We start from the raw sequence: 27,834 nt of genomic DNA on the forward strand, positions 1-27,834 counted from the left end.
TCTTTGGAAATATTTTATACTATTTGTGTTATGAAAATCATAATAGTGTTGTCCTTGTTAAACATAGCATCTTATACCTGCAAAAACTCAAAATATATTTTATGCGATTTACCATTCAGTCCTAGTATATAGTATACCATGTTTTTTCTAGGTTATGATCATAAATAAATCTTCCTCAATCCATTTCCTTTGAACTTAGAACTTACCATACTATCACAGTTTTCTCAGATATGTTTCTTGAATTTTTATCCTTTCAGCAAGTTCTCTTGGAGTTCATATCTTAACATTTGTATATGTGTTTGGTGTTCAGCTGGCAGCCGGTCTGGGTCTCCAGGAAGAGTTCTGACCACAACAGCCCTCTCTACTGTGAGCTCTGGTGTTCAAAGAGTCCTGGTCAATTCAGCCTCAGCACAGAAGAGAAGCAAGATACCACGGAGCCAGGGCTGTAGCAGAGAGGCTAGTCCATCTAGGCTCTCAGTGGGTAAGATTTTCTATGTGAGACTTGAGACCTTTTATTTCTTATGTGTTTCAGGCTTTGATAGCATTGAAGACTTCAGTTAGGCACTTAAAAGAAAAAAGCAAAATTCAAGGCAGTTAAAATGTAGGTTATAAATTAAACTAGATATCTTACCTTGAAAGTATAATTCATTTATATTTTAGTTTCCTTTTTATTTGCAGCCTCTTTATTTTAGTAAAATACTATTTGACCCTTCTAATCTCAACATAGAGATCTGTAACTAAGAAATTTAACTGTCTACCTGGTAATGCTTCATCAAGAGTAATTTCTTCTCAACTTTATATAAAAACTTGTTATCGATCAATTTTTAAGAAAAAAAATAAACCAAAATGTCAAAAATGCAAGTTCTGCCTTCTGTTTTCTCCCTTGTTATGCTGCTGTTGCTTCCTACCAGCCCGAAGCAGTCGTATTCCTCGACCAAGTGTGAGTCAAGGGTGCAGCCGGGAAGCCAGTCGGGAGAGCAGCAGAGATACAAGTCCTGTTCGCTCTTTTCAGCCCCTTGGTAAGTATTTGGGCAGGTGTGAGATGCATTGCTTTCCCCTTGTGTTATTACCATCTGATAATTTCAAGTACCTTGGATTTAGCTTCTTTACTGACTGTGGCTTTGCCCCTATTTCTTTTTGGTCTTTTTGAGGAAAGAGTCAGAAGAAAATTATATTTTGGGGAAATTCCTTTGACATTTACTTGTCTTAAATGAGCAAGTTAAACGTTGTATAAACAAATTGTCTTCCTAATCAAGTAAATATCACACAGATTTAAACTACAAAATATTAAACTCACTTTTTTTAAACAAGTAAGGCTCTAAAATTTAAAAATGTTTAAATATTTACTCTCAAGTGAAATATGGACTATTTAGTTGGGTAAAATAAATACTTTTGTCCTTTCAGAAGAAATATTGACATTTCAACTTAGATATTTAACTTAGTTTACTAGAAAGAGTACTACAAAATAATGTATGAACAACTTATTAAAGTGAGAGACATAGAGTGACATCAGCATGATGGCAGAGTGAGCTCTTCCCTTAGACTCTCCCTCTTAAGATACAATGAAAAGGACACTCATAAAGCAACAGAGGACATTCACACAACACAAAAGACATCTGAGAGACCCACGCAGCCATACATCTGAAGGTGGAAGTGCTGGACCCCCTGGAGGAAGTGGTAGGAGGTAAGAGGATCTCTTCTCCCTCCCCCAACAGGAGCAACCCAGGGCACCAGACCACACAAGGCTCTGAGAGGAGGGGGATGCCGCAGTACTCCATGGGAACACCTTCACTCTCCAAGTTCCCTCATAGCCTATGGGGAAGCCCCACACAGAAGTGGCTAAGCTGCTGCAGGTGTGTCTTCATCAAGCCATCACACCAGGAGAGCAGATAGCAAGGGCAGAGCAAGAAAGCCTCCCTGATCGTGCAGGTGAAAGAGAGCACCCCTCCCCCCACCCAGCACTCCAGCTCAGTCAGTCAGCCAGAGTGTCCGCACATATGATAGAAAAGCAGCAGCTGAGAATGATTGAGCCACAGTGGGCTCAGAATACGTAGCTCTTGATCCCCACTCAGTGGCGGCAGGTGGAAGCTGCAACCAGATACTATCACTATGAGGAGGCACAAATCCATACCATCAGACAATATGAAGAAATATATTAATACTCCAGACCAGAAGGAAAATGACAAGCACCCAGAAATCAATCCTGAAAGCACAGAAATTTATAATCTAAGTGGCAGTGAATCCAAAATAGCTATCTTAAAAAAACTCAATGAGTTGCAAGAAGATACACATAGACAGTTCAAGGAAATCAGAACAAGATTAATGAACAGAGGGAATTCTTCACAAAAGAGATTGACAACTATAAAGAAAAACCAATCATACATGTTAGGGATTAAAAACACAATGGATGAGTAAAGCAAAATGTGGACTCCCTAAATAACAGAGCTTATATTATGGAGGAGAGAATTAGCAGTCTGGAGGATAGAAACATAGACACACTTCAGGTGGAGGAGAGAGAACTAAGACTAAAAGGAAATGGAGAAATTCTCCAAGAAATACCTGACTCAATTAGGAAATGCAACATAAGGATTATAGGTATTCAAGAGGGAGGAGAGAGGGAGAATGGAGCAGAAAGCTTGTTCAAAGAAATGATAGCTGAGAACTTCCTAAACCTGGGGAAGGAACTGGAGATATAAGTGAAAGAAGCTAATAGAACTCCTAACTATATCACTGTAAAAGGACCTTCTCAAAGGCATATCATAGTAAAGCTGGCAAAAGTCAGTAACAAAGAAAAAATGCTAAGGGCAACAAGGCAGAAGAAAATAACTTGGAAAGCAACCCTGTCAGGCTTTCAGCAGGTTTCTCAGCAGAAACCTTACAATTTAGGAGAGAGTGGAATGAAATATGCAAAATTCTGAAAGACAAAAACTTTCAGCCAAGAATACTCTAGCGAAAATATCCTTCAGATATGATGGAGAAATAAAAACTTCCCCAGATAAACAAAAGCTAAGGGAGTTCATCACCACAGGACCCCCCCCCCCCCACACACACACACACATAAGAAATGCTCAAGAAGGCCCTCATACCTGAAAAAAAAAGGGGGGGTTACAAAGCCTTGAGCAAGGAGATAAATAGGTACACAAAATCAGAAAATTGCAGCTCACTACCAGAACAGGTTAGCAAACACTTAATTACAACATTAAAGATAACAGGAAGGAAAACATCAAAAATAAATTTAATGGGGGCTGGCCCCGTGGCCGAGTGGTTAAGTTCACGCGCTCCGCTGCAGGCGGCCCAGTGTTTCGTCAGTTCGAATCCTGGGCGCGGACATGGCACCGCTCATCAAACCACGCTGAGGCAGCATCCCACATGCCACAACTAGAAGGACCCACAACGAAGAATATACAACTATGTACCGGGGGGCTTTGGGGAGAGAAAAGAAAAAAATAATAATAATAAAATAAAAAAATTTAAAAAAATAAAAAATAAAAAAAATAAATTTAATGTCGCCATTTTAATCACATACTTGCAACATAAGTTCAGATAAGTTGTGACAATAATAACTTAGAAGGGGAAGAGTAAAAGGATGTAGTCAACTTAGTCTAAGAAAATAAGAGGCTATCAGAAAATTGACTATCTCATCTACGAGGTTGTTTTATACAAACCTCACAGTAACCACTAAACAAATAATCAGAACAGAGACACAAATGATAAATGCTGAGAAAACCATCATAGAGAACTACCAGACTGAATTGGTTGTCTGAAATACGTGGGACGAGAAACAAGGGAAATGCAGAAGAACTGGAAAATGAGTGATAAAATGGCAAGATTAAGCCCTCAGATATCAATAATCACTCTAAATGTAAATGGGTTGAATTCTCCAGTCAAAAGACACAGAGTGGCAGGCTGGATTAAAGAACAAGAGGCAACAATATGCTGCCTTCAGGAAACATATCTCAGCTCTAAAGATAAACACAGGCTCAGAGTAAAGGGATGGAAGATGATACTCCAAGCTAATGGCAAACAAAAGAAAGCAGGTGTTTCTGTACTTATATTAGACAAAGTAAACTTCAAGATAAAACAGATAATGAGAGACAAAGAGGGACTTCATATAATGATAAAAGGGACACTCCACCAAGAAGACATAACACTTATAAATAACTATGCACCCAACGCAGGAGCACCGAAGTATGTAAAGCAACTATTAACAAACCTAAAAGGAGATACACACAATAATAGTAGGGTACCTTAACACCCCATTTACATCAGTAGATAGATCATCCAGACAGAAAGTTAATCAAGGAAATGGTGCATTTAAGTGAAGAGCTAGACCAGATGGGACTTAATAGATATATATAGAACACTCCATCCAAAAACAGCAGAATACGCGTTCTTCTCAAGTGTACATGGAACATTCTCAAGGATAGACCATGTGTTGGGAAACAGGGCAAGCCTCAATAAATTTAAGAAGATTGAAATCATATCAAACATCTTTTCTGACCATAATGCTATGAAACTAGAAATCAAGTACGATAAAAAAGCTGGAAAAACGACAAATATGTAGAGACTAAGCAACATGCTATTGAACAACCAGTGGATCATTGAAGAGATTAAAGGAGAAATCAAAAAATATCTGGAGACAAATGAAAATGAAAATACACCATACCAACTCATACTGGATACAGCAAAAGCAGTCCTAAGAGGGAAATGCATAGCAATACAGGCCCACGTTAACAAACGAGAAAAGTCCCAAATCAGCAATCTTTAGCTACACCTAACAGAACAAGAAAAAGAAGAACAAACAAAGCCCAAAGCCAGCAGGAGGAGGGAAAAAATAAAATTTAGAGCAGAAATAATTGGAACAAAAAAACACTAGGAAAGATCAATGAAACAAAGAGCTGGTTCTTTAGAAGATAAACAAAATTGACAAACCCTTAGCCAGACATACTAAGAAAAAAAGAGACAAGGCTCAGATAAATAAAATTAGAAATGAAAGAGAAATTACAGCAGATACCATAGAAATGTAAAATGAGAGAGATTAACATTTTTATAGTATTTTATAGTTTTTTTCCCATTTATTAGCTAATTCATGTTATGTCACTGCTGTAAAACCTCTCTGTCCCTGATTATAGAGATTGTACTATGAACTTTACTATAATACTGTATTTACCTCAATTATAAAATATTAAATGATCTTTTTCTTAACCTCTAGTATTTTAGAATAATTGGAGAGGCAGAATTTTTAACATTGAAAATCTTTAGAATTTTTGAATGGTCCTTCAGCATTTTAACTAGCACTTTATTTGTACATACCTATAGCCGTGTCAGATTTTTCCTTTTAATTCCATAAAATGTAGATTACTACAATACTTAGGTAGTTCCTCTTCAGACTTTGTGACACTTAAGTAAAACATAGTTCTCATCATTTATTAGAATTATTGTTTTCTTCAATAGACATGTTAGTGTAGAATTTCTAGAGATTAATTTCTTCTTCTGTGGGGCATTTGGGTCAAATATATCATTAGACTGATCTAGAAAACCCATTGAGCTAGGAACACAGACAGGGATATCCTCAACCCTTGTTGTTTATGTTCCAGTTCCAGGTACCAAAGAGTTTCCCTTTCTATACTTTGCCAGAGATATTTTTAGTTCATATACAGTAGTCTTAGTCTGTCGAGTGTCTGTGTATGTGTGTATGCACATGCACATACGTACATGATACATCCTCATATATATATGTTTAAAAAATGAAGTAAGTCCTGCCTTTATATAAAATAAGCATGCCCCCTTGAAGAATTGAAGGAAGTAGAGTGGGTGTGTGGTAGTTTAAGAGCTTGTGTTCTAGGGTCGGATGGCCTACCCCAGCTCTATAACTTTTCTATGCCTGGGTATCCTCATCTATAAAACTAAGATAATAATAGCATGTGCTTTCTAGGATTGTTTTGCAGATGCTATAAATGAGAGAATACATGAAAAAGTCCCTCAGAACAGTGCTTGGTACACAGTGAGCAGTTGATTATCATGGTCATTGTCACTGCCACCACTCTTGCCACTACTCCTCTTCCTCCTCCTCCCCCTCTCCTTCCCTCTGAAGCTCTAATTGCTTACCTAGAAATAGTTCATTATGCTTTAGTAACAATGATCTTAGATTTTTTTTAGTGGTATTATACCTGCATTTGTATAATGCTAATACTGTGGAATTATTAGAAAATGTGAGACATCAAGAAGAAACCAGGGGCTGGCCCCATGGCCGAGTGGTTAAGTTCTCTTGCTCCACTTCGGTGGCCCAGGGTTTCTCCAGTTCGGATCCTGGGTGTGGACATGGCACCACTCATCAGGCCACGCTGAGGCAGCATCCAATATGCCACAACTAGAAAGACCCACAACTAAAATATACAACTATGTACCAGGGGTCTTTGGAGAGAAAAGGCAGGAAAAAAAAAAAAAAAAAAGATTGGTAACAGTTGTTAGCTCAGGTGCCAATCTTTAAAAAGAAAAAGAAGAAACCAAAATGTTTCTACACCTTTTAAACCTGTATAATAGAGATTGGAGGAAATTTATAACCAACTATTATCTGAAAAATAAACATTGTTATTATGTCTATTTTTAAAGAGGTTATGTTGTCTAGCCATTAATTTTCTAGATTCATCTCAAAACCTCCATTTGACAATTTAAATCATCTAAATTTTATTATTAAAGAAAGCAGTTTTCCTGAGTCTAATGAAATATCCTACTTGGGTTAAAGATAATTAAACCTTTTAATCATATAATGTTAGAAGAATTCGTTTTTATAGCCCTTTCATTTATATATGGATACTGTGTAGTAAAGGTAGCAGATTGGCCCTCTTTGGTACACAGGAATGAAGAATAGCATTCCCAGAGATTAGGTTATCCTCCCCATTCCCATTTTCCGCTATATTTGCCTGCATTCTCATATCCTTTTATTTGTTTATCTGGTGAATCCTTTTGTCCCCTCTGACTTGAATATTGGCATTTAGCAGATGAGTCCCATACCTTGCCATCCATTCACTTGTAGACAGGGCCAGTGTGAGAGCCCTAAAGCATTGGAAATAAATAAGAGCTGAGCAAAGCTGAACTTCTCTGGAACATGGACCCTTAGTTTCCATTTATTTCTGGAACCAAGATTTAAAGGCTTATATTATTACAAGCATGTAAGTGGTGCTTCTTACCTGCTATTTTCAGCTGCAGATAACTGTTGATTCCATAAAGTTTTTCAAAGATTTTCATCCATTAGGCATTTCCATGTTGGTTCAACTCTTTCTCACCATTTTATATATTATGTGTAATGGGTAAAATTAAAACTAACTGTATATTAGTGTGTTTTACTAATGATACCAATCACCTTTCAGGGTCTGATGAAACATCTATGCAGCATTCTCTTAATCCTTTTTCTCAATCTTTTTGATTATTTTCTCATTCATTTCTTTGTGGCAAAGGAAAGAGTGATTCATGTAATAAAAGTGTTTCAACTGTTCTAATATATCTGAAGAAGAGTAACTTTGAAAATGAATAATATATTCATTAAATATTAAAATGAATTTTACCTGGCTTTTTTGTTTCTGTATGTAAGTAAAAGATTGACTTTATGGTGTTATGAAAATCGGGGTTTTGAGATCTAAAATTTAAAATATGCTAAATTTAGAGAGATATATAAATATAGGGAAATACGTCACACATTTCCAGGTTTTTTGATTAAATTATTAACATTCTTTTTTTTGCTGTTCAAATGTGCTTCGATATTTAAATAATCTGCTACTGTATGCAGACCTTATATTCTATGAACCATTATGGAAAATGTTTATGTTAACATAAGTGAGGTATGTTATCTTTTGAACAATGTGAAGATGGTATGTGTATTGTTTAAGAGCAAAGTCCTTGAAAGAATTCAGATACTGAGGTGCATCACTTACTAGTATGTGGCTTTGATCAATTAATTAACTTCTCTCTATGCTGTAGTTTACCCATCTATAAAATGGAATAATTATAACTGCCCCACTGGGTTCAGGGTTAGAGAAGATAGGATTATTATTGGTTACTAGTTACCATAGTGGTTTTTTTTTTTAAACTACAATGTTCATTTTTTTGTTCCATACTTGTACTTTTGACATTTCCTTCCATTTGAATACTTGCTTTTTTGTCTCCTGTGGGCTTATGTCTGTCCCCTTAGGTGTAAGATCTGTTGTGTGTCAAGGATAATGTTGCAATGCTAATATTCAGTTGCCCTATTTGGCAATATTCTGATCCTTAGCAATTAATAGTAATACCAGTGTTAACTAACTCTCCTTGCCTGACTATAGTGCTGCCACTATTCCTTGTTTCTGTGGTAATAGATGAGGTTTGTATGGTCCTGTTATTCCAGCCTCCAGACACCATTCCAGATCTACTGGTGCCCTCTACGCCCCCGATGTGTATGGGGCCTCAGGTGAAGGATGAGTACATTTTCACTGTCATCTGTGCATTCATCTCAAGTTTTTGTCCTTTTCAGTTTCCATTGAATAATATTTGTTTTAAAATTGATTCATTTACATTTAATTTGTTGGACAATAAATCATTTGTGATTTTTTTGTTTTCCCCCAAGTAACTTGTTCTCCTTTAGCAACCTTATTTGAGCATTTTTCTCCCTGGCAGATGGACATTCTTCTTTTGTGTAACCTAAGTTATGTTATTTTTAAATATAGAGTTGTTTTATGTTCTCAGTTCTGTACTTCATCTTTGTATATATGTTTTAAAAAAAAAAAAACCAAAATGGTGGATGAAGTGTTTTAATTGTAAACGATGGTATAGAAAGTAATTGAGGGAGAGAATTCATCTCTGGTTTGTCTTTACGTACCTCAGAATGTTGGGCACACAGTAAGTGCTTAACAAATATCAAATATGTCTTAGTTATAGAATGAAATCAACCTATCTTGAAGGAGAAGAGAGAATAATTAGAGGGTTTTTCCCTTGCAAATTCCTGGTGTGGCTTCACTGAGCTCCTTAATCGTTACTGGTTTGAGGATCGATCTTTGTTCTGGACTCAGCCATGTGGATGAGATTTGCCTGACTGATAGAACTGAATTAATTATAGGGCGATAGACTTGCAAGCCCTTAGTCAGCCAGCCATTCTTCTATCTTCTGATCATAAATGTATTGTAGCTACTATTCTTTAAATTTATTTTCCACACATTGTGAGTAATTTTAAGCCTTTACCCTTTTATTTGACCAAAAACTAAAACCCAGTAAATACAGTATTGCTTTTAAAATGCTTTGCCCCATTGGTTTTTTTTTTCTCCCCTTAAGGATCTTAAAGTTTCCACCCTGATGCTGTTAACATTTACGACTCTCAAAGCTGTTTTCCTTCTGATGAATTAGGTCCAGGGTATGGGATCAGCCAGTCGAGCCGACTATCATCTTCTGTCAGTGCCATGCGAGTCCTGAACACAGGTTCCGATGTGGAGGAGGCGGTAGCAGATGCCTTGGTACTCTTATCCGTTTCCTTATGTTATAGATGTTCCAATTATGACATTAATGCATGAGTAAGCCAGTCCACCAGTGTGGGAAAGGAGATGGGAAAATTCTTGTGGATTAAATCTAGGAAGATCAAGTGTAGGCAATGTAAAAAGCAGAGCAGCATAGTTAATTCTTGATCTTCATTAATTGGTCAGATTTTAAGCCAGGGCCAATAGTAATTGATGGGAGGTCAGGAATATAAATATTGATGTCTTTGATAGGGTGATGTGTCTAGTGCACTGTAGTACACTGAGAGTAAGGGTAGATAGGTTAGTGTATAAATATGTACACTGCAAGCATATCGTTTCATGGCTAGCTTAACCTTGAGTATTCAGGGATTATTTTAGTTTGGGGTAGGAGTTTGTTTAATCTTTTACTTATTTGTATTTTCTGAGCTGAGAGAAAGAACAACTTCAAGACAAATTATAATTACGATATCTTCCTGATCTTTATGCTTGACACATTAAACAGGTTTAAAAACATAGTTACAGATCTGTGATAGTTTGTCAGAAGAGTGTTGTGCATATATCACTGTTGTTTTCCTCACTTAAAATTATGAAGTTTCATTTGAAGTAATGACTATATTTAGCTTTTGCCGGTTTTCCAGGTCAATTCAGTATGACACTTCCTCTTTCAAATTATGGTATTAATCCTCTGTTTGAGAAGCATTTACTCAATTTCTTACCTAGAACTTATAAAAGGACTTATCTTTGTTTTAAAATGAAAACAAACATTATGCCTCTTAAAACTGTAGATCACATCTTAACCAGTGTTGATATAATACAATTTTTCCTACATAGCTTTGAAAAACAACTTTTAAAAAATATTTGTTGGTCATAGCTATAATATATTAAAATGAAATCAATGTGTAGTTCTACTCTAATAGTCTATACGTGCTGAATTTTTCCCTTTACCTCAGTCATTTGATTATTTTTTTTAATAAGTTAATATAACTAAGTAGGAACTTTGTTCTTTGGGGCATGGGATATATTGATCACATCTTGCTCTAATGATGTTAAATCATTCAGATGTTTTAAATTTACTATTCCTCATCCATGTATTTCTCAAATTATGTTTTCTGGTTTCTTTTTAAATGGATGATTTACCTGTTAAATTCTGCTCACATAAATTTTGTGAATTGAGTGAGTTATTCTTGAACTATTACTTACCATACTAAGATTGTGTTTGAATTATATGAGGAATATTTAACTACCAGGACTAAACACTGAATCCCAATAATTTTATTCTGTTTACTTCCATTGTTTGTATGGCATAGATATTCCAGCTGTAACTGTCAAGTTTTAGGAAAAGACTTTCCAACTATTAAGCCTAATTTGGACCTAGGGAAAATAATAGAAATAAAATTAACTTTGGAAACAATAGAAGGATCCAGATAGGAAGAAGACTTGAGTTTCTTTGGGAAAATTGGTTATGGAATATTTTTGTAGCTTAAATATATCTCTTTGGATTAAAGGATATTGGCAAGATTAAAGATATAGTCTGCTAATAAGCAGTTTTTTTTGTGTCTATATATTTAAAAACTTAATGTTTGTGGTTATGGGCATTGTTAATGCCTACTTCACTGTGCCATTTAGCAAAATGTTCTTCATTATTTTCAATTTTTCTCTTCAAAAATTTACTGCTCTCAGCTCTTAGGAGACATACGGACTAAGGTATAGACATTGCTATTTTCTGACATCTTATGATACCATAACTTTTTTTTTCTTTGCTTCATCAGTTTAACAAGGTGATAGTCTTCTATAAAAAATTCATATAGAAGTAATAAAATTCTTAAACATAAATCCATTTTTCTATAAATGTGATTATCATTGGAGAGAAACTACTTGAATAGAGGGTCCTATGGGGGGGTTCTCATCCTTTAAGTCTGACTGCTGCTTACAAAGGAGATGATGTCATTCACACTGCTGTCTGTAACAGAACTGATCCTGAAGCCCAGCACATTACTGCCATTCTAAATTAAGTTGATGTCTCTAAATCAGTATGAGGCATTTACTGATGGAAACTTCATTATAAAACTATTTTGAATTAAGTTCAAGTTACATTTCTTCTAGATTTTAGACTTTGGAGAATTTCTAGCCACCTGGAACTGTTTTAAATTATTGTGCTTAACATATTTCATAGAAATGTCTTTCACCAGCCTAAATTCAGATATCACGTTACATAAAGGTTTGTTTCCAGTACTTCTAAGGAAATCTCAAATTAGCTATTTACTCACTCTCATTTCACTTTTAATATACAAGGTATAATTAGCAGTTACATTTATTAAATAATAAGCTTCCGATATAAAGGAATCAAAGGAATCTAAATATGTTTTCTCATGTTTATTGAAATAGAATGTATAGACACATTGGGAAAAATGTGGAGGACTTTCAAGGAGCTTGCCTCTTAATAATAGTAAGCCAAACAGGTTCTCACCATTCGTCGTCTGTATTTACTTCTTTAGGAGACATGAGAGTTAGGTACAAGGGAAGAAAGAGTAGCAAGAGAAGTGATAGCAGAACTAAAAGGAGAATAAAGGAAAGAGAAGGTAGAAAGACAGGGGGGAAAAAGTACTTTAAAAGGAGAAGAACGTGTTTTTCTGATCCATTGTCCATTTTCTGATCCATTCTCATCCCTAAAAAGGTAGTATTTTCTTCTTATCGCTCAAATTTCCAGGACAGTTTCTGTTCGTTTATACTCTAGTAGTTCTTCTTGGTTTTCCATGAAAAGGAAAAACCCCACATTTTGGAGCTCTTTTCGCTTCACATATCTGACCTTCCATGCAGTCTTATTCTGCTTCTACCACTTCCCATAGTTAAAGAATATCTCATCTTCTACTAACTTCTAAAACATATTTTCTAAAGAAAAACTAAATATTGATGTTTTTTATTACAATGATTAGCAGCATGCTTTGCAATGATTTTAAAACAAAAACCAGTCCTTTTGTGGTCAGTAGAAATTGTGAAATACCAGTATATTCTTTTAGCTACCACTAATGAGAGTCTTTATGTATAACAGAAAAAACCAGCTCGAAGGAGATATGAATCATATGGAATGCATTCAGATGATGATGCCAACAGTGATGCATCTAGTGCTTGTTCAGAACGCTCCTATAGTTCTCGAAATGGTAGTATTCCTACATATATGAGACAGACAGAAGATGTGGCAGAAGTCCTCAATAGATGTGCTAGTTCCAACTGGTCAGAAAGGAAGGAAGGCCTCCTCGGTCTGCAGAACTTACTAAAAAATCAGAGAACGCTAAGGTAAGTGTATTGTCTTAAAATAATTGCCCTGTCAGGTTAGCACTTTTTGACTTGACTTTGTTTCCATAACACTTTAGAGATACTGGTATGGGAACAGACTTATCCTGAATTCAGAAGGTAGCGTCAAAATATTTTTCCAAGTTTAGGACTTCCTAAAGCAGTCCTTTAGAATCATCTATACTGTCCTTACTAAAAGTTTTTTAATTCACTAGCTCTATTTAAAGAAACATTTTAAAAGGAAACTTTTATTCGCAAATAGAAGCTCAATGAAAAATGTTATTAATTTTTTAAATTAAAATTTAAAAATGCACATAATATTAAAGCTGACTGGTTTATTAAAATGCGTTCCTGATAAGTTTTCCAGTGAGAACAAAGAATATTTATGCTCTCTCAAAAATGAAGATATATTCTTAATGTTCATCTAATATGTGAATCTTAGTGTAATATGAAATGGAATTGGAGTGAATGTCTCCAAGGACCAAAGTTCATCTTGGTTTTTTTTAAGTCTTTCAGGTTTGCTTTGGTTTGGTTTCCTTTCCTAATGGCTTTTGTTTGCTTTTTTCCCCTAAATTCTTTATCTGTGTAATGTTTTAAACCTCTGTAGTCTACCCCTTTAAGAACGTAGTTTCAGATAATTCATAAGTTTGAGTATGACAGAAAATAGAGAGCTATTTCCTGACTTGATACCTGAAATCAGGGTTTGATTTACTAGCTGTATGTTAATTTTAGGAAGTGTTAGAAATATGTAATTTAAAATAAATGTTTATCTCTGTGCTGCCTAATATATTTTAACGTTTGCGTATTACACTTCGTTAATCACTGCAATAAATCATCATAATATTTTTCCCAACCCCATCAAGACTGGGTTAATATTAGCTTCACTATATCATTTTAAATGACAAGAGAGTAGTCATAGTTTAGAAAGATTTTAGCCGTCAGGTGGCAGATTTTAAGAAAACATCTTAGCATTTAAAAGGGTAAGATTCATATGCTGGGAATGTCATTTGTACAGTTTCCTCTGTCATGCTACGTTAATGAAATACGATTGTATTTCTTTTCATAGAACTTTCAACCTGTAAAATAGTGTGGGTTGCAACAGAATTATTGTTACATTTGATAAATTTGTATTTGGCCCTGACTAGTAATCCCACAAATTTCTTGATTTTGAGAGCTGAGTTTTTTAGCTTTTTTTTTTAAGAAGCCAAATTGTATGTAGGATTACTTTTAAATGACTTCCTTCTACAGCAGGATATTAATTAGCCGCTTTATTATTTTGACAGTCGAGTTGAACTGAAAAGATTATGTGAAATTTTCACAAGAATGTTTGCTGATCCTCATGGCAAGGTATGTTTAAGTATTTAAGATTTGTTTTCTCTCCCATAGGGTGTCATTTGTATATTGCCAAAATAAGAAATGAAATAATAGCAAAAACTGTAAGCCACTTTTGTTTTATTATTGCCCAAAAAAGGGTAATAATCTTTTGAAACATAATTGAAATTGTGTTTGCTATCGTACATAATTTAGAAATTGCTGTCTTGTAAAATTTAAGCTTCTCTAAAGAGAGATCATCTAAGACTGTAAACTGAAGGATATAGTAACAAGCACAACTCTTATGTAATTAGGGTGACTGTATTTGTATTACTAAAAACATTTTACTATTTGTAAAGCAAATAATTGGACTAAGTTGAAAAAAATCTAAGTTTTTGTTCAGTTTTCTTCTGTGATTATTACAACAATAATGTAAATATATTCTTACCTTACAGAGCAATTTTGTAGAAAAGAATTGCCATTAAATAACACAAAAGCAATATAGTATGGTAATATAGAAGCAGCATTTTGTATACTGAATTAGTCCATAAAAATTTTCAGAATATTGTTCAATTTTTAATGTTCATTAAAATATATTTCATTAAGTACTTATACATAATCTACAGGTGTCCTGTGAAATTTTGGTTTGTTGTAAAATGTATTCATTTATTTCTGTTTTCAGCAATGTATTTGACAATGGTGAAACTTTTATCAGGTATCTTCCTTTAGGACAACAGGTGTCTACATGAGAATTTAATGAGAGGGAGATGTGGAAGGGAAATTCTAAGAAAAATATTAATGAATTTCACTTTACTCTTTTTTTGTTGTCTTCACTTTATTGTTATTCATATCATTTCCTCCTCATTTTTTTCTGTTTTCAATATCTTCATTACTTGTGACACTACTTAAAGATATTAAAATCCCACTTGATTTATTAAGTGCTTATGTTGTGACAGGTAATGCTTTAAGGACCTGGCATGCATTTCTCCTTCAGAACAATACCCTGTAATTTAAGTACTATTATCAAACCTATTGTGTAGACGACAAAACAAAAACACAGAGACACTAAATAAATTCCCAAAGTTTACACAAAAAAAAAAAAAAAAAAAATCCCACTTGATACATAAACTAAAATCCAGCTAAAGATTATAAATTGCTGGGGCTGGCCCAGTGGCGTAGTGGTTAAGTTCACATGCTCCACTTTGGCAGCCTGGGGTTTGCAGGTTCAGCTCCTGGGCACAGACCTACACACCACTCATCAAGCCATGCTGTGGTGGTGTCCCACATAAATAATAGAGGAAGATGAGCACAGGTGTTAGCTCAGGGCTAATCTTCCTCACCAAAAAAAAAAAAAGATTATAAATTGTTTATACTTTAAAACAATAATTTTTAAAGATTATCCTCTATCACAAGGTATAATTATTTTATCCAAGAATGCCATACCCCATTAAAGACAAAGATTAAAATACTCTTGGTAAACAATTTGTTTATTGAAATTTTTTAAAGTTTATAACTTTCAAATTGAACATGTAGATACCTACTATTTTATACTGATATTGCTACCACTAATTACAGCTGTAGGACTTGGTTTTTACTTTAGTTTTACTTTACACTTGGTTTTAATGCAAAAATTTCTGTGAATTCTTAAGTATTAGCTGTTGATATTTTTTGTTGGCAATATAAGCCAAAGATAAGACAGTTGTGGTCTGCATGGGCCTCTTTTATTAAATGATATTTTAATTAATAATATATACAACTTTAAGAAATAGAGTTTTAAAGCATCTATATTCAATATAGAATAATCTATAATTCTTCCTTACTGGAAGGTATAAGAACAAGGCTGGATTATTTCTTAAAGTTAAGTTTTTGATTTTTTGTTAGGACAATAGTGCGGCTTAGCTGGGTGCTAGGATTTATACAGTAATAAAGTGAAACACTTTTTTAAAGAGTCCCTTGCAGCTCAAATAGGAAAGCTGAGTTTGATGTTAGTACAGAACTGAACCGACCACAAATGTTTGGCCTCCTTTAATAGCTGTGGAGAACCAGCCATAGTCCTCCCCAGAATTGTAAGGAAGGTAACTTTATGGTTTTTCTCCCTTGGATTTTATAACAACATGCAATTCTTATTGACCCATCTGATTTTGTTTATTTGGTTTGGTTTTTGGTTATTTAGTTAGTTCTATGAAGACAGTATAATGGGGAGGCTTTTGTTAATTTGTTTTTGTTTAGCTTTTGTTTGGTGATTGTCGTAGGCTCTGCCAATAATGGAATTCATTAAGAAGAAACTGGATGGGGCCGGCCCCATGGCATAGTGGTTAAGTTTGGCGTGCTGCACTTCAGAGGCACGAGTTCATGGGTTCACATCCTGGGTGCAGACCTACACCACTTATCAGCCATGCTATGGCACCGACCCACATATAAAATGGAAGAAGATTGGTACAGATGTTAGCTCAGGGCTAATCTTCCTCAGCACCCCCCGCCCCCCCCCCCCGCCCCCCAAAAAGGAATAAACTGGGTATGTCACCATTCTGTGCTGAGTTTAAAGCGTCAGGGTTTGATTTGAGTTTTTGTATTATATCCTGATATTATTAAAATGGTAGCTACTCCTCCTCTTCCCCCTCCCCTCTCCCCCCTAGTTTTTTCTTTCCACAAGTTAAGCCTCGAGGATAGTAGGGTCTGGAAAAGAAGGGAGTTTTTTGTTTGCTTTTTGTTTTTAAATTTCTTTGGCAAGGAGGTAAGAGAGAGCACAGGAAAATCACATGTTCTTCTCCCATACTATTCATTTAACTCTTGTTTTGAAAACTATTTTGAGTTTATCATAAACTTTTCAAAACATTTGTCACTTTTATTTTCTAAGTGTTTTTCTTCCATACAGGAACTTTGCATTGATGGCGACTAATTTGTGTGTTTTTCTTTTTTTTCTTTTTTTCTTTTTGCATGCTGTCCCCTGTGTTGGAACTCTCAATAGAGAGTAAGTTGGTTCAATATTTGTTGGAAACCTAACTTTACTGCATGACTGTGAAATTAACCCTTTTTCTCTATTTTCTCTCCCAAAGAGTTCATGCAGTGTTGGACCCTTTGCAATCCACGAAATGCTATTTGCAGTTATGCAAACTCATTCTGTTTGGAGATGTGCTTTTTAATCTACTAATTAATCTAATTTGATTATATTCTTCTGTTCTATATTTGATGACTGGCACACCTAAGATATAAGCAAGGTTAAGAAAAGGCTGCCTCAATTGTAATAGCTTGAATATTATAATGCTTTCCCAGTAAGTTAGCGTTGTGAGATATGTAGGATTATAAATTGATTCTGTTGCAGGTTGGTTCCATTGAATTATTAAAAAATGAATTCCTAAGTTTCATAATTATTTTAAAAAAACTTAGTCTTAATCTCCCCATATATACTTTCTAATATTCTATTAATGTTATTTCTTAAAAGCAAACAGAGCAGTTTACAGAACAGTGATTCTCAGTTTACTCTTCTGAAAGCAGATGTTTAGCCCTAGTATTGTATTAGCATATCCACTTTCCACTTTCTTCTTTAGTCATAGATAGGGAAATGGGAGATTGTCCATATCTGACAGTGAACTCTTTGTGATAGGGCAATCAAGTAAGAAATTTTATGTGAAATTTCCAATATATATTTCAGATAGATATATATTTTTTCATTTAGTAAATACCATTGATAGGATATAAGTATTTTGAAAAATAATAGTACAGTTCTGTATGTAGAGTACTATAAATAATGTCTCTACATGTTTATTCATTCATATATTATATCTAATTAAAAGAAATTTCTACTTAGGAGACTCAGAGAAGTCTTCTTGAAGGAAATAGCAGTTCAGATCTTGAAAGGACATAAACTTTAGATATGTCAGCATGAGAAGAAGGGGCCTCCTGGGAATGACTAGCTTAAGTCCAGCAAAGTGAAAGATGTCCAAAAGTTTATAGGCAAGAAAAGTTCATCTTCACTGGGATGAAGGGAAAGTCTTACACATCTTGCCTTGCCTTGAGAAAAAGGGGTTAGCTACCAATTGCTGGGTAAGTTTCACTTGAGAAAATCCTTACTCTTTAAGAAACTTCTCCTACACATTCATTGAACAACTTTATATTTGGTCCTCAGCCTCTGATAACTTTGAGCTTGGTTCTAATTAGTGATTCAAAACTGTATAAAAATTTAGTCTCTATTCTCAAATGTATGTTCCAGGTGGGAAGATAATATAAATACAGAAAAAAAAATTAAATAGCATCATAAAGTTAGTCCCACTATAAATTTCAAGTAAAGAAGATCAGTGACTATTATCTAAAGTAGTCCGAGAAGCTTCTTGGCTGGGACTTGAGTGGTACTTTGTAGGGAATCACATACTGTGTATAAAGAGAGGGAGTGAGGAGTATGGTAGATCAGGAATGTGTGTAAGATGTGTTCAGGGACAAAGAGTTTATGTTGTCACATAGTCCAAGATGAGTTTGGAGAGTTAGAACCTGGTCTAAGCATTTGAGACATTATTCTGCAGACAGTGAAGGGACCTTAAAGGATTTGTTTCTATCAAAAGAGTGATATGATAATCTGATGGTGAGAAAGAAGCATGAGTTGCCCTGCTACCTGTTTTGTAAATAAAGTTATATTGGAACACAGCCGTGCTCACTTGTTTGCATATTGTCTGTGGCTCTGCTACATTGGCAGAGTTGAATAGTTGAATAAGACACCATGTGGTCTGCAAAGCCTGGAATATTTACTGTACGGCCTGTTACGGAAATGTTTTTCTGAGGCCTGGTATAACAGCAAATATAAAGACTAAAGTCAGACTACTAGAGGAATCCAGACTTGAGGTCAGAAAGGGCTGGTGCCTACAATGATGGTGTGATTGACAGATTTGGGGAAGGCCAAGAGAGCTATTCTAGAGGTTAGATCAGAGAGGCCTTGTCAAGGAGGTCACACTTCCCGTGAAAAGAGAATCAGGGTGAAGGCTGGCTTGAAATCACCCCAGATTTAGGATGCAAAAGGAAAATGCTTGGCAACTAGAATGAAAGAAAGAAGGGAAATAAGAGGAGGAAAGCAGTGTCAAGCTACAGAATAGCGAAGTATACTAAGCTAATGAAAAACTATTACTTTCTACGATTAGTCCTTAGAGAAACAATTATTAGAAGGATAGCTGTAGGGGAAATCAAGTGAGGGAAGAGTCAATGGAGGATTTTATGTTGAATGACAGTACAGTAGATGAAGTTATGTAGTAATAGAATGGATGGAACATAACTGAAAAACCAGGAGACTTACCTCTAAGTCCTGGCCCAGCCATTAATTAGCTGTGGAAACCTTGAGCAAGTCACTTAATTTTCTGATTCTCAGCTTCCTGAGAACCAGATAAATGGGAGAGTTGACTTAGGCATTCTAATGTCTATGATTTTCATAATGGATTTTGGTATACAGTGATGCGCCACATGACAACATTTCGGTCAGCAACAGACAGCATATACGACAGTGGGACCTAAGATTAGTACAGAATAGCCTAGGTGTGGAGTAGGCTATACCATCTAGGTTTGTGTAAGTACGTTCTGATGTTCACACAATAATGAAATCGCATGACGATGCATTTCTCAGACTGTATCCCTGTCAAAGTGATGCATGACTGTAGTGTAAGCTTAAAATTGCAATCTTCAGGAAAGTAGGCAAGTGTTGAAACGAGTAGGAGTGAACCAGAGTGGTGTACTGGTAATCCAGGCTTGGGGGAGGGGCAGGAGGCCCTGATTTGTAAATTTGCTGTAATTTCAGAGGTGTAAATACTCCTACCAGGACTGATTTCAAGCTACCAGCAAACTCACAAAATTCCTGAATATTTAACATTTGGCTTTCTAGGCTGGTACTAACTGACTCCAGCACACCACTGGACAAATTTGCCAGGTGCCGGTAAGAGTGAGTTCTAGATTAGATACAGGCATTTGTTATAGAGTAGGCCTAGTGAACTTCATCAGCAGTGTTCTGGGCCCTGACAGTGGACCAAGTTTTGAATCGGAGAAACCAAAGTTTTTTGGGTGTGGTTGAGGGTGTGGGACGGAAGTTAATGAGTCTGCATTGTAAACAAGAACAGTGTTGAAGCAGATACTGCCTGGGGGTCAGAGAGTACTAGAAAATTTAAAGTAGTTATAGCTGCTGTTTTTACAGATATAGAGCATCTTGAGTAAATAGCTAAAGTGTATTTTTTCTAACTCAGATTCAAATGTTAAAGCTTACTTATAATTCTGATAGACAAAATCCTTCATTTCTAACATAAGAGAAAAAAACAGGAGTTTGTGTATAACTGTATAAAGGAAATTCAAGACAAAATATATATTGAGAGCAAAACTCAGTTTTTAAATTAGCATAGTTACTTTGAGATTAACTTTTTTAAAACCATAGTTTTTGTAATTTATTGTGATTATAAACTGTCTCATAATACAACATGTCTGACACTGTCTTGAGTTTTTTTCCTCTTTACCCAGAAATACACTATGGTGTTGAATTTCTTGAAAAGAGATATAGACTTAATGCGTATTGGAACCAAATAAAACCCATCAACAGAAATGGAGACTAATAGCATACCATGTAGGACTTTTTAGAAATCATTAAAACTTAGATGTAGATTTGTATCCTGAATTTATTTTAGGTATGGTTATAGTTACCCCAAATCATTTAAAATTACTTTGGGAGCAGTTTTATAAATAATATGCCTCACACCAAAAAATTTGTGACAACTGACATTTTGAGAAATCTGAGGAGTCTCTAATTAGCCCATTATGTCAGAATGGTCTTATGCTTTAAAGTAGCTGTCAGCATAGTCATTCTCTGATTAACTCAGTGCCATTCTTTTAAATTGCTGAGGGCTGGTGAGACTATGGGTAGTTCCTTGCCCTAAATTTCAAATAAAATGGATTTCAGTTTTACCAGTTTAAGCTATGACATCATTGACAACATTAGGTGTGCCAGCCATTATGGCCAAAGTTTCTTTACCAAGTGATGCTGCATGGAATAGCTAATTGTCGAACTTCGGCAGAAGTCGGATAACAGTTCAGACATACTCTTGTATCACAGAGTCCAATGAAAAGCAAGAGAGATTGTTTTTCCGCTTGGCTGCCAATCGCTGTGCCTCTGACTCCTGTTTTCCTTTCTATTTCAGTTTTGAATTGATCATAGAGGTCAATATTTCTCCCTTTTCTCCCTCCCTCCCCTGTTTATCAACTGTAGGTGTTCAGCATGTTTTTGGAGACACTGGTGGACTTCATACAAGTCCACAAAGACGATCTTCAAGATTGGTTGTTTGTACTGCTGACACAACTACTAAAAAAAATGGGTGCTGATTTACTTGGGTCTGTTCAGGCAAAAGTTCAGAAAGCCCTTGATGTTACGAGGTAATATTTTCTTCATGTATTTCAAGTTTACCTGATAGTAGTCAGGAATATTTAGTTTCTCTGTTAAAAGTTCCTATTTCTGAGTCCTTTCAAACCATTTAGACTGCATGCACTCCATTTGAAAATTGTTAATGCTGGCATTCACATGGTATATTTAATGCTGCATTGGTCCTTAGATCAAACACTGCATTTCTTTCATAAAAATTTCATTAACACTGGTTGAGTAATTTAAGATGGTATTTTATCTTAATTAAGATAGATCTGCAAAGTAGAGTTGAAGATTTTAGTCAGTCTAATGTAAAAATAAAATATTTCCTAAGTTTCAAAAGAATGTTTTATTATGTATTTAAATATTCAGAATCTTTTTTCAGAAGATTTTGAACCAATGATATATTTCTACTTTCTTGTGTAGATTGTTGAAGTGACTTATTTCAAATATCCATTTACTAAGTTGAGGTGAGTCTAGAATTCAGACATTAGGTGTGGGGAAACATCTCTGATAATGTTGAACTTTTTACTGAATACATTTTTCTGATTAAATCTATAGTTGAGGCAGGATAGACCATTATCTACTATAGTGTTGCTTTTTTAGCTCCCTTCAGGGTATAAATTCAAATGTTCAGATTCTTCTGGGAATAGCTTTTGTTGTATACTCTACCACATAGACTATACCACATACAGATACTGCTTCATGCATGCTTTTTGAGTGACATGTTTGGGTATTAAGCATAATTTTCTGTTGTTAAGTTTGGTTAAATAGTTACTTACTGACTTAATTTTTGTTTTGTTTTTGCTTTGTTCTTATTTCAGAGAATCTTTTCCAAATGATCTTCAGTTTAATATTCTAATGAGATTTACAGTTGATCAGACCCAAACACCAAGCTTGAAGGTAAAAATTTGAAGTCTTTTGAAGACAATGTAAAGAATTTCAGTATTTTACTAATAAAGTTATATTGATGTTTGTATTTCTGTCACATGAGAAGCTGTTCAATCAGTGGATTTTGTTTTTATAAACTTTCAGACAGTCAAGCCAGCACTTCGGGACCAACTTCACTCTTTTTGGAGCTCCAAGGTTTTTTTGTTTTTGTTTTAATCTGCATTATTTCTTTTCTTAACTCTCTTTACAAACTCTGCAGTGTTTCAGATAATGTTTGTATGCATCTGTATTCGGTACTAACCTTTGTAAGCCTTTTAAGCATGCACATATTTGATTTCAAATGTTATTCGAATGCCAGGCTATCCTTTAGAGAAGCTTATGGGGGATATACATTTAGAAGGCAACACGAGTATGGCCATCTAACCCTAAGCTGGTAATGCAAACTCGCTTTATAAAGTCTTACCTAATTTTATGTTTGTGATTTCCCAATACTTTTTTTTTAAGTTTAGGAGTTTGAGTAGATATTTTGGGTGAAATGTCAGTTTTTTACCTATATTTATTTTAGTAAACAAAATTTTTTAATCTCAGTGCTATTCTCCAGTTCTCCTTGAAATGGTAACTTCTTTTCTTTTTGCAATGTGATACTTCTGATGTGTGCATAAAATTTAGAATGAAGATCAACCTTCTCAATTGTTATTAGCACACATTTTCCAGTTAATTTATGTGAAAACTAAGTAGATTCCAATTTGTAATTAAAAGTCATTATTAATGAACAGAAAAAATAATTTCATATAAAAAAAGAGCACTTGAATTCTTTACTAAAGATCTTTCTTAGTGCATTTTATTAAATGAGATTAAAGTCAGGGAAATAACAAGCATATGTGCATTTACAAGCCTCATATTTTTCTGCTCTATTCTGCACGATATATATTTCCACAAGCATTACTCCCCAGGACTGATTTTCCTTTTAAGTTTCTGAATATGATTTTGCCTTTAAATCACAATTATGTTTCTTACCAGGGTTGACTTATACTCAACATAGTGTAATTTCTCAGAGCTGCTTTGTGAAAGGGGTTCCGTCTGTTTTGATTCTGAAAAGTGACCTGCAGAAGAAGAATAATTTACTTGATGTTATTGATAAATATTTTTGAACTCATTCTTTGTTCAAGCCACTGTAATAAGCATTCCTAAGCATATAAAACTTATAATTTTGTGTCGTTATTATTAAGCTGTAAACTGTAACAAGGGTTATGACTTAGGTGCCAGTAGTAGCTATTCAAGAGCTGTTGAAAATGTATATTTCATGGGCCAGTGGAAATGGAGATCTATACCATTAGCTTAAGAAATAAGGGTGATAAGGGGCTGGCTGGCCCCGTGGCCAGGTGGTGAAGTTCACGTGCTCCGCTGTGGCAGCCCAGGGTTTCGCTGGTTTGGATCCTGGGTGTGGACATGGCACCGCTCATCAGGCCACGTTGAGGCGGTGTCCCACATGCCACAACTAGGAGGACCTGCAACTAAGATATATAACTATGTACCAGGGGGGATTTGGGGAGATAAAGCAGAAAAAACAAAAAAAAGGAAAGAAGGGTGTTAGGTGAGTTGAGGGAGAGAATAAATTTGCTAAGGTCTGAAGAGAAAGACAAAGGGAAGAGGGAAATGGAAAACAGACAACTTAAAATTAGCTTTTCTGTTGGAAAACATTATGCTGAAGACTGGTACTACGGACTGTTTCTCTAAAAGCCGTGTATGTATATGTGTGTGTGTATCTGTGGCTTTTACATTATATATATATTATACTATATATTATATGTTATATAGCCTATTCTATATTATATATAATGATATTCTGTGTTACATATGTACACACATACACAAAGCTCTAGGGGAACATCACTTTTCAGCTTTAAATTGATATTTTAGGATAGCAAGGAGAAGTTATATTGGAGCCATCCATACTTCATGCCAAAAATAAAAGTAACTTTCAGATGAGTGATAGGATTAAGAATAAAAAACTTAACAGGTTATAGAAAAACATAGAAAACTTGAGTATGAGATCAATAAAAATTCTTTATTGAAAAAATGATGGAGGCTGGCCCTGTGGCTGAGTGGTTAAGTTCACAGGCTCTGCTTCAGCAGCCCAGGGTTTCACTGGTTCAGATTCTGGGCGCGGACGTTGCACAGCTCATCAGGCCATGCTGAGGTGGCATCCCACGTAGCACAACCAGAAGACCCTACAACTAGAATATACAACTATGTATTGAGGGACTTTGGTGAGAAGAAGAAGAAGAAAAAAAGAAAAGAAAAGATGATTGGCAACAGATGTTAGCTCAGGTGCCAATCTTTTAAAAAAAAGAAAAGAAAACAATGATGGATCTATCAGGTAAAAGAGGGGTGTTTGTATAAAATTCTCTCTCCGTTACGGAGTGGCATGTGATTAAATGTCAGAAAGAAAGCAATAGAATAGGGGGAAATGGCAATACAGAGTGATTTTATTTAAGTAAGTAATATTTTAAGAAATAAATTTAGTTTTTGGTGACCTCTTTTTCCGGGTTTCACAAACGTTGTAGAATTACCTTAGCAGCTAGATTATTTTGCCTTCTCTGAAGAAGAATGCATGTTTGTGTTATTAAAATTACAGACTATGTATATATCCTTGTGAAATATCCTACTAAAATGTAAACTTTCAAATGATTCTATGTGTATTGTGGTTATTTTGCCCATTGGTATAGTAAACACACCTATTCTGTGAAACCCGTTTAAAATTTTGCATGCCTCTATAAATTGCCAAGACACTGCACTAATTGAATCTCAGATAATGCAAATAAATATATTTAATTGTTAATGGTGGCAAATTGAAAACCAAATATATTGACGTTTATTCTTTGATTTACTATAGTCACCTTTCAGCCAGTCACACTGAGAGGTGACACGGATTCAAGAATCCAGAGTATTATGTGCTACTTAATTTAATTGGGCCTGCTACTGCAAAATTAACTATAAGTCTCTTTCCCTCTCTGCTGTACATTTTACCCAGGATGGCTCATGGTTAACTCTTGTTTTTTAATACATTTCTCAAAGTTGTAGTTGCTTCTTAAAATCCATTCGCTATGAAATGAAGAATGGAATTTGATCCCTTCCTTTTTTTTTTTTTTTTTTACTGGAAGCAGAAAGGGGAAAATATACAAGAGTCAGAACCTTATTTTAATATTTTACTTCCTGTAAGATTAACTTAGCATGGTACTTTCTAGAGACCTTATTTAGACTGAATGAGACAAATGACATTAAGATCAATAATAAGGGGGAAAAGAACGTAGAAAAACTGACTACCTTAATCTTTGGCAATGTTTTTTCAAAGTTGCTGTTTTAATCATACATTTAAACCTTGCTATTTCTGACTCAGCAAATCAGAATGTAATAGGTGTTTACTATCTGCTATATCCAAAGACTGTGAACTATGCCGTGTCATTTCTAAAGTGCACTGATAAAGTCTTAGAGAACAATTATTCAGAAATCCTAGAATGTTAGAAGATGTGACTTTAAAAACAGTGGTTCTCAACCTTTTTTTCTGCCCCAACATACCTGAGAGAAGGGAGATAATTTAACAGTGGCTTCCTATAAGGACAAAAAAGGCCAAGTCTACGGAATAAGTGTCTGTGCTTTGCCCTACATCTTGCTGCTTTTGAAGCCTGCATCCCACCACACACCTACCCACCATGCTCCTACACATCGAAAAAAACCCATATATGATGACTCTTTCATGCAAATCAGTGTTGTCTTTTCTCCAGTGGTGCTCGTGTAAACTTTTTTGTGACACTTCTTTTGGAAGGTAATTCTAGCTGTTGATGACCCAATTAAGGAATCTGATCTCATTGTGTGAATCTTAAGAGTATGTTTGACAAAAAACTTCTATTGCCTGCCTTAATTATCCTCTTGATTTACAATACCTTATTTCCAAAATACTTTGGTTCATTTCCCCAAGAGCTAGATTACACTCAATTGATAAAGACTGGTTCCCAGGGAGTCTAGACAAGAGTCAGCTGTAAGCTCTGAAAGCTTATACACAAGAAGTGTATAAGCTTGTCAAGTCTTAAGCAGTTGTTCAAATACAGGGAATGAAATGCCTAGGACTTAAAAGTTCTGCCATGTGTGAAAAACAAAAATCCACATTATCGTATACTTGTACCTCAGGTAGGTAGGTGGCTGTGTAATTTCTTTCTTGTTGTTGATGTTTTTTCATTTTCTATTTGTCAAAAATAATCACGTAATTGTTTCTGAAGTGTTCTCAGTGACTCTCAGTGAGCGTCTGATTGTCCTCTCTCATTGTGCTTACCTCTACAGGTGAAAGTTGCTATCCTTAAATACATAGAAACTCTGGCCAAACAGATGGATCCAGGAGATTTTATAAATTCCAGTGAAACTCGCCTGGCAGTGTCTCGGGTCATCACTTGGACAACAGAACCCAAAAGTTCGGATGTTCGGAAGGTATGTTTTAATATAAGATTTAGGAGATAAATTAGGGGGAGAAAAGCAGTCATTTTGGATTGCCAGTGAAGGAAGCTAATATTTTCAGGACATTACCAGTTAGCTTTGGTGATATGAAGCCTTTTTTTAAAATCTTCTCTTTTTAATTATTTTAAATTTTATCCAATTAATATGAGTATAATTTTAAAAGTTAGAATCAAAAATAGCTGTCCTTGCTGTAATCCTTGCAACTCTAATCTCATAATCATTCAAAATATTCCCAATCTTTCCCCTTGAACTTACCTATGTATTTCAAATAAGAACTTACACTATTTCTTGATTTGTCAATTTTAGGCATTGTCTATTGACCTATTGATAAAAGTTTAGTCATTATGTGTGTGTCTATCTACTTTGGTAAATGAGGACTTAGCTTTCCCATACCAGTCCGACATCCTTTCCTCTACCTTTCCCCATAACCTTCAAAATATTTGTGAATCAATTGTTGGTAATCAACAGAAAAGACACATTTTCACTGTGGAACTAGTCACTCCTATACCAAGTGGTTTATTACTGCCTCCTTTCTTATAGAAGCTTTATTTGTCTTGGTGTTAATAATTTGCCTTGTTTTTCATTCACCTGTGTTTTTTTAGTTTTATAAATATCTATTCATATTTTCAACATCTCTGCCACATACCTGTGGCTAATATTTTACATATGTTCGAAAACATATTTATTTTCTGGGGAGCTCCTTCCTAGACCATCTGTTCTCTTCACCGTCTTCCTGAGACTTCTCTTCACTCCTAATCATTTATTTCTTGCATCCTTTATGTAGCTCTCTACTCTCTTCCTTAATGAATCATTTTCTTCAATATTTGCTGCAAAGATGTGCATAAAATATAAATTTTGTGACCTTCACCCCACAACAGCAGAATATACATTCTTCTCAGGTACCCATGAAACATTTTCCAGGATAGACCATATACCAGGCCATGAATCAAACCTCAATAGTTTTTTTTAAAGGATAAAAAT

General features: G+C 35.0%; 1 protein-coding gene across 22 annotated transcripts in view; it reads left to right on the forward strand.

Moving 5' to 3' along the window:
• CLASP2 (cytoplasmic linker associated protein 2) overlaps positions 1-27,834 on the forward strand; it is a 164,019-nt gene that overhangs the window by 110,452 nt on the left and 25,733 nt on the right. For 8 of the 22 annotated variants that reach the window (XM_046658508.1, XM_046658517.1, XM_046658536.1 and 5 more), the window contains 10 exons: positions 311-481; positions 912-1,019; positions 9,373-9,479; positions 12,529-12,773; positions 14,054-14,117; positions 17,050-17,052; positions 21,304-21,467; positions 22,278-22,356; positions 22,489-22,539; positions 26,683-26,826. In XM_046658508.1, coding sequence (XP_046514464.1) covers positions 311-481; positions 912-1,019; positions 9,373-9,479; positions 12,529-12,773; positions 14,054-14,117; positions 17,050-17,052; positions 21,304-21,467; positions 22,278-22,356; positions 22,489-22,539; positions 26,683-26,826 — 1,136 coding nt within the window. The remainder of the gene's footprint in view (positions 1-310; positions 482-911; positions 1,020-9,372; positions 9,480-12,528; positions 12,774-14,053; positions 14,118-17,049; positions 17,053-21,303; positions 21,468-22,277; positions 22,357-22,488; positions 22,540-26,682; positions 26,827-27,834) is intronic. The other 14 variants (XM_046658583.1, XM_046658590.1, XM_046658636.1 and 11 more) reach the window with 3 other exon arrangements.

This window comes from Equus quagga, chromosome 1 (genome assembly GCF_021613505.1).
Source record: "Equus quagga isolate Etosha38 chromosome 1, UCLA_HA_Equagga_1.0, whole genome shotgun sequence".
Classification (NCBI taxonomy): Eukaryota; Metazoa; Chordata; class Mammalia; order Perissodactyla; family Equidae; genus Equus; species Equus quagga.